This window comes from Anarrhichthys ocellatus, unplaced genomic scaffold (genome assembly GCF_004355925.1).
Source record: "Anarrhichthys ocellatus isolate YVR2014 unplaced genomic scaffold, GSC_Weel_1.0 scaffold8, whole genome shotgun sequence".
NCBI classification, from domain to species: Eukaryota; Metazoa; Chordata; class Actinopteri; order Perciformes; family Anarhichadidae; genus Anarrhichthys; species Anarrhichthys ocellatus.
In genome coordinates, this window is record NW_022280038.1 from 8,626,410 (window position 1) to 8,634,676 (window position 8,267).

The 8,267-nt window shown below is 38.6% G+C and overlaps 1 protein-coding gene across 1 annotated transcript in view; it reads left to right on the forward strand.

Annotated features, from left to right (window-relative positions):
• Positions 1-6,151: 6,151 nt before the first annotated feature.
• apip (APAF1 interacting protein) overlaps positions 6,152-8,267 on the forward strand; it is a 24,132-nt gene continuing 22,016 nt past the window's right edge. The window contains exon 1 of the mRNA XM_031848773.1: positions 6,152-6,197. Within this exon, the coding sequence (XP_031704633.1) occupies positions 6,152-6,197 (46 nt within the window). The remainder of the gene's footprint in view (positions 6,198-8,267) is intronic.

Sequence of the window (8,267 nt, forward strand, 5' to 3'; positions counted from 1 at the left end):
CCCCCCCCCCCCCCCCCCCCCCCCCCCCCCCCCCCCCCCCCCCCCCCTCCCCCTCCTCTTCCTGATACACAACACACAGACACTTGTCCAGTTCAAAATCCAGTTGTTCGGGAAGTTACTTAAGTTATTAGGTACTCCTCGCTGGAAGAGGATGCAAAAGGAAAGATATTTCCGAAGAAATATCACTGACTGATCACATCAACACTTCAGTTTAAAACATTACAAGCTAGCTATTATGGCAAGCTAGCCAGAGCTTAACCCCTGTAACACTGATTTTTATTTATTCTTAATATCTTAACTATACACTGCTGGTGCGTTATACAATGGGCAGTGTGAAATGTCTTTGTTGGCTGGTGGCAGTCTTTTGCAAGTACTGTACTGTGTGTGCGGGTATGTGGACTGGCGACAGTCTGTGTATGTAATGTATGTAATCCATATGTTATGGCACTGTATACACTGTATGTATGTTTCCAAGACAAATTTCCTTCGGGACAATAAAGTCTATGTTACCTTATCTTATCTTATTACAAAATAAAACGACATACCAAATACACTGTTGATGAGCCTAAGTCTTACATTTACTGCCACTTAATGTTAATTAACAAAAGAATACAACAAAAAACAACACACATACAGTATATACATACATACATATATACATAACACATAAGAAAAATATATATTTTTATAAAAGATAAACAAAGGAATTTAAACAAAACAACCTAAAGGAGAAAACTAATATGATTATCAAAGGAGTGGGATATTCAATTTAAGAAAAAATAAAGGCAGAATTTTTATGACATAGTATTCCCATCAAGTTTCTCACTCAGAAATTTCCAATATAAAAAATGAAGAAGAACACAACACATTCCTGCCAGTTTATGCATGCAAAAAGATGGGCAGTATTCACTTTATACGCAGCATTTGAGTTATGTCTTTTTATAATGAGGTCAAATGTAACAATGTAATTACCTGGTAATTACCCTACATGTCATTCACCCATTCACACCCATTCATACACTGATGGCTGGAAAGTGCCACCATCCATCAGGGCCAGCCAACCATTCACACCCACACCGATGGCACAGCCTTTGGGAGCAATTTAGGGTTAAGTGCCTTACCCAAGGACACATTGACATGGACTGGACTTACATAGGCTAAAACAAATCAATCAGCACATTGTGGTGTGAATGAATGAAGTTCAAACAGCAGCTTAGTTATGGAAAACACAGAAAAACCACCCTGCACATCTTGCTAAGCAGTAGAACATCGCATGGCTGACAAAATGCCTTGGAAAGACTTCAATAACAGCAGATGATAAATGATATGTGGTTTTGGAGATGCACAGAACAACACACCCTTTGTCCCTCTTATCAGTCCTTCCTTATCATTCTATCTTTCTTCATTCCCATGTCACATGAGATGGTCTTCAACAGGATCTTAATTGGTCTTGTTTCAAAGCTTCCTTGCCACATACTCAGCTCTGTATCATCTCCCTGCAGTATGTAATGACTGTTGCCATTCGCTGGTATCTGACGGACGTTGATGCGTCACAACGGAGCTTTAGCCCGGGGCTATCTGGCATATTCATGCATTTGAGACAGACGTCATGATTTACTCAGAATGTGTGGGTGTGCACTTGTCCAGTCTTGCACTCCACACCCAGACATGGCTCATTTCCGTTACTGTTAAGAATGGAAGTTTGATGATGCATAACACGAAACTAAAACGCAAATCGTGACTCCACAAGCGTGCAATAGTCTGCCTTCATTGGCTAGACACTGCTCATGATTAAGTATTCAAATAATCCTCAGTGTGGTTATGTAATGAGCAGGTAGGTTGTCTAGGTAACAGAAATAGGTCAACATATTATATATTAAGTTAAATCCTATGAGGCAAAAGTGAATGTCTCATTTCATTTTTTTTTAAAATAGATAATAGTTTGTTCAAAAGATTTTAATATAGGTCCAGAGAGTCAAAGCTTTATATTATTATGTCCTATAGACTATTGCCCTTTTAATACTTGAGTTATAACAAAACCTGTGTTTTTTTGTGGTAAAAATAGCCAGTGTTTTGGTGCAGTGAAATAACTACTGTAGTTTGGGTAAAAGGCTGAGATTTATGAAGGCTAACTGGTTCTGTGTGTCATCATCCTGCAAACTTCAACTCTGTCTTTTCAACTAACATGAGGGTGATTCAATAATTGCTGGATTCTCATTTTGAAAATATTCCTTTACCTTTTGAGATATTTGGACTTCGAGCAGTATTTCTCTTTGGTTGAACATCTTTTTTTCATTTTTCAAAAGCAAGCGCAGATATGAAGCCGTGAATGTTTGGCTTCTGGTGTAAGCTTTTTTCCTCAGAATTACATTATGCATTTAAATGTTGAAAAGTGAAACACCCTGAATTTCAAAAACACCAGTGCAGTGTCTGTTCAAAATATGCCTTTTAAGAACGGGCTGAATGCTTAGCCTGTGGTATTGCTGCTCTCAGCTTCCTCAAAAACACTCATACAAAAATATTCACACTCAACACTGCCATTCCTTGGGCCCTCAGCAATACACTAACGACACAGTTCCGTCACACACCCAACTCACTGCTGTTCATGGTCAGAAACACTGGTGAAATACACTCTGGTTCAGGAAAAAAACTCCAGGGGCAGACTTTACTTTTAAGCAAGGTAGGCAACCTGAGCCTGAGGCCCCCAACTAAAAGGGCCCCAAACAGCTATAGATTTATTTTGATGTTTGGATATGAAAAATATTGAATTATGTTACCTATCTAAGTTATCGCACCCCAAAATAACTTACAAAGGGCCCAAAAAGCACTTAAGAAATATGCAAATCAACTGTATACTACTACCAGAGAAAGGGTGGAAAGTAAAGCATTGGATTGCGTTTGCCTGGGGCCCCAAATCAATAAATCTGCCCCTGAAAAACACACCAACGTTGTGTTAACTCGTAGTCAGAAACATCGTTGAAATACACTTAGCTGAGGTTATTTCCAAAAAGGCATATTAGTCGCTTGCTTTGACATAACCACAGCAGATATAAAGTAGCATGGATTTTATTAGCAGAGGTATTTTGTAGGTGCTAAAGTCATTGTTAATAGTTAATATCAAGTCGTACAGCGGTGAAATAAAGTCTTACTCACAGGGGAAAGCACATCCAATTCACAGTTTACTCACGGTCACCCCGGTGACATACTCTGTGGTTCAATCCTGCCTCTAGTTGCCTATCTGCATGTGTTGACATCCGGGAAAGTGAAGAAGAGTTTAGTTGTAATGTGAACTGCAGTCAATGAGCCGCGGTCTGCCCGCTTGTGTACGACAAGATGGACTCAGTCTGCATAGCCCTGAAGCTCTGAATCCCCTCCCCTGCAGCTGATTAGAGTGCAATTTGCCTGTTCATTCAAAGTTTGATATTGAGCGTGTCGGGTGTCTGCACCAAATCTTACCAAAGCACCGTCTTGGGCCCCGAGCAATAGTCTACACCCGCCGAGGGTAAAGTAAATTGAATAATATGGGAAGGACACACCTACGAACAGACACAGATTCTTTGCTTTATAGTAGATGGTCTAAACACGCACACCTGAGGGAAATCAAAGGGGATCAATTTTTGTGTTCATATTTTTCCCAAGTGATAAAAAACAAACACACACCAACCCATCTCAGCATTTCCAGATTTTCATATTCTAAAACATGACACAGGATTTTCTCTGTGTTCATGTACAATCGAAAGCATGAATAGCTAAACACTTGAAAAGCAGCAGAACACAGGGTCTTTTAAGGGCAGGTCCTTTGGGCGTGTGCAGGCCAATTAGCAGCCATTGTAAAAGACTCCCTCCCTCACTCCCTCCACCTCGCTGTTATCTCATGTTTCATGGCAGCAACCATTGTTCCTGTCTCAAAAGTCCCAGCTCTCTCTCTCGCTCTCTCTCACTGTCTCTCTCTCTCTCTGCAGCTCTCACATATATTACCACCATGAATAATCAAGAGAAGCTAGTCAGCCTTTATCACCTCTATTCTACCATGGCCAAATATCCGCTTCAGTTTGCACATTTCTCCATCGGATTCATAAAAGCACATAATAGCGGACCTTATTGCGTCCTCAAAACAGTATTGTTTGCCGACCTTCCAATTTGGACCATTTCAGTGAAATGTGAAAAGGATTTATGAATTCAAACAGGGAGGAAGATAATGAAATGTTTCAACTGACAGGGAAAATATTACATTCGCTGGAAGTTTGAAAAGTTCATGCATTGCGCAATCTGAATTAAAAACCATAAATGCATATTTTCAATTCACTGAAGTGATTTATTTGTTCGCACAATTAAAGCATGGTAGAAAACATGTAATCATAGAGCTTAATAGATATGTTCAAGGGAGGAGAAAAGCCAAAGGGCTTACACAAAGTCCTCCCCAATACATAAAAAATCTATTTAATTGTAACATGAGAGTGCAAGTTTCATATCAGTGACACAAATACAGCTTCTCCTCTCCCCTGCCACCTTTCTTCAGGAACCAAAATCTATGGTTTTGTCAGAAATCAGTTCCTGGTTCAGTCGGTGTGTGAATCGATGTACAATGAATTAAATATTGATGCAATGACTACGTCACATATCAAAAGGACTCTTGGACGCTGGAAGTCAATGACCTGCAAAACAATCACAAGGATGCACACAATAATAGTGTCAGATCAAAAACATTGAGCTATACATGGACTGTAAAAAATGATGAAACATAATGAGTAAATTGACACCCGGAAATCAAAGTCAACCATTAATTCATTTTATTAAGCTGCCCTCCTCTGGCGTTTGAACCTCCCAGCTTGCATGGCAGTAAGGGAAGGGAAAGAGTTTAGTGTTCCAGAGAAGGCAAAGTGTATGTACCGTAACGTGTCATATTACTGTATTGTTTACCAAGATGTTGTTAGACTACGTTGAGTACTTTGTTTTCTTCTTGCCCAAGTCCTGCATTTAAACAGAACGCAATGTAGACCCAAGAAAATACGGCAGCTGAATTCATGTGCAATTCAGTCATTCAATTCACCTTCATAAGTGGAAATCAGCTCGATTTCTTGGCTGGATTTATTTCCAACAGTTTATGATATCACCATGGCAAAACATGAAAGGCCGCTTCTTTAAAAGGAGCCACTCCTTTTCAGTTGCAGATTAATTATGCCCCACGGGTTTAATGAAGTATACCTGGGAATGGAAATCTAAATGGATATAACATGACAACTTTGTTGTAAATTGACCACCTTAGCATCTGAAAAAAGGCAGACTTGACATGTTCAAATTATGAAATACAAATTGTGTACCATACATGTACAGTACTGCATTCTTTGGTTAAATTAATCTGGTCATGGTTTCATCTTGTTTAATGTAAAAATTGTCACACAATGTTTTTACTCCATGAGAAATGTTACAAAGGTACAATACACCTTATATTTAATGTAGATCACTGTCATTCCAACCTGCTTTCCCTGGTTGATTAAGTTTTAATTTTCTTTTCCCAGTTCACCAATAACAAAATGCAGCAGCCAGACAAATCAATCAGATACCGTTCGTGTTCTTCGTTCTAAAAGGCTTGATTGTTGCTTTGCTTGAATTATTCCATTTATTTATTCTATTGTAATATTGTTTGTAGATCATCTGTTTTTATGCCTGCTGTTCATTTTGAACGTGATTTTTGTTGCATTTATATTCATAATTAATCTGTGTTCAACATTTCATGACATTCTATTCTCAAAGAATTGTTATGGAAATGAACAAACCCAATGATGGCTCTAGATGAAACGTAAAGAGATCACCAAAGACCTTTGCGTCATTTTAGAATGAATATCTGTACTATGTGCACCAAAACACCAATAAACAAGAGCTTTACAATTCAAGTTGAACTGTATCTATAAGAAAGCATTAAAATAAGCAAATGTACACACAGAACAGCTCATCGAGGTGATAAAAAACATGGTAGTAGTACTAAAGATCGTGGGCCTGTTTCAACTCCTTTTCTATAACCCTTATTCAGCCTGGGTCTGTACCGCTGTTGCAGTTGGAGAATTTAATGACACTTCAATCTTACTCTGACGAGCGCTCTGATGAGAGGCAGATACTAAACGACATCTGCCAGACTAAAGATTGGCCAAAAATGGGGACTTCCACAGAGTACTCAGAGTTACCCATTCCCATACGCAGTAGGAGTTGGAGTCTTTTCAACAGGAAACAAAGCCAAACCGTGAGGAGTGGTTGTACAGAGCAACAGTGAACCAAACAACAGACAGCATGTTCAGACTAGACACATACATTCTTTTGAAATTAACTTCTCTAATACTTATCACTTGCTTTGCAAAAAACCACATACATGGTATTTGTATTTATGGGTTGGATATGCAGTACATGTTCATATGACCAAAGACATATACAGCATGTTTATATATTCGGTTTCTATATGGGCTCAACATAGAGGTGGATTTAGAAGAAGGAGAACAGGGGGGGCTCAATCACTTACAGTATTTAGAGGTAGAGATGACCTAAAGAAACAACACGTAAATATGGGAATGTTTATTTGAGCATCTTTTTGCCCTAACATGCACTCTTGCACTACTTGTTCCTTGGCCCTGTAAATGCAGTTTACCATGACGATATGACCCGTATGATGTATGTTTGTTATCCAGCTCTTGCCTTTAATAAATATGTGATCTTCATTTAAATTTGTGATCTGCACTGTGTGTAAGTATATTGAGAGCTACTGACAACCACAGTAAATGTCCTTGTGTGTGTCAACATTTTTGACCAAAACGTTCATGGTAAAAAATGATTGGCTTTAAAGTGTATTGTAAGTGATGTTGATAGGTCGTGTGATGTAGGCTGGAAAGAGTCAGTTAGATACGATGCTATGCAGTATGTTCATAAAACATGTGATGTTGTTTGGAAAGAGGAATTATAAATTATGTTAGACATGACAGCATTACTGTGATCACAGTTTTTAAATTGGGATTTTAAAGTAAACAGCTGGCAGGGGGGGATGTGAAAAGCCCCAAAACAGCATGCCATCAAACCGAGCAGTAGAGGCTTAATAGGTCATAACACAGCCTTGAACAGAGCTGAAATGTTGAACACCGAGAATGCTATGGACAATATTCAAAAGACACTTTTGATATGCAAAGTGAGACATGGTTATTGACATGGGTGGGGCTGCAGGAGAAATTTGCATATTATAAATTTCTCCTGCCGCCCCAACCATGTTATTGAAGATCAAAGATTAGATCTGATTAGATTCAATGTTGTTGTTTCTGCACACAGTGAGTGCCAGTGCAACAAAAATGCAGTTTAGAATCAAACCAGATGGTGTAAACTGTAGCAAAGTGCATGTTTAAAGATGAATGAATGTCCTGAATGAGAAATTAACCAGTGGGGTAGAGAAGCATGATGGAATGTTATATCTACACACACACACACCCACACACACACACATAAAATGCAGTGGTGGAAAACATGAATACACAATGAATTCCGCCAGGCTATTTATCTAACATCTATTGTTACTTTTCAGAGATTTTAAATAAAAAGGTTACAATAAAATATGTTGTCTGTAATACAATCAACTATGCAAAAGTATGTAAAGCTGTTAAAAGCTCCATCTCGACCAACCACAACATGTATATAGTATGGCATGCTTCTTGTACTTTGGAGTAATTTGTCAAACGGGATTTCTGAAAGACAGGACTTTTATTAAATCCATTATCCTTTCCCTTAAATTAACCAATTAGGTTTGTTGCTTAATCCCCTTAACCTAAGGAGTGATCTGGTTTAGAAGGCTAACTACTCCCATGTGCATGCTTCACAATTCAATTATATTATCACAAAGCTTCTTCCACCGCAGATGATATGCCCATATGTACGGACAGAACCAGTAAATATACTACATTTATTAAAATAATATCATCCTGAAGCGAAACGTTTGAGAAAGACGGGATTGTTGGCCAAATATGACACCCGGAAATTAATCCTATTTGCATGTCGCACGTCGATGACGCAGTAACAGCAGTAGTAACGTTAGCTGTTTTGTCATCGTAGTTGTATTTTTAACCATCGACTGACTTCACAACGAAAGTAAGGTAAGGAGTTATGTTCTTTATATCATATTTACTGGTCTTTCTAGAGGTAACAGTTTCGTTTTCATGACGCAATGTGTTTGCAAGCTAAACTGACATATTTTAAAAGTTATTCAAATTGCTGAAGGCAGGTTAGCCAAAGCTGCTATA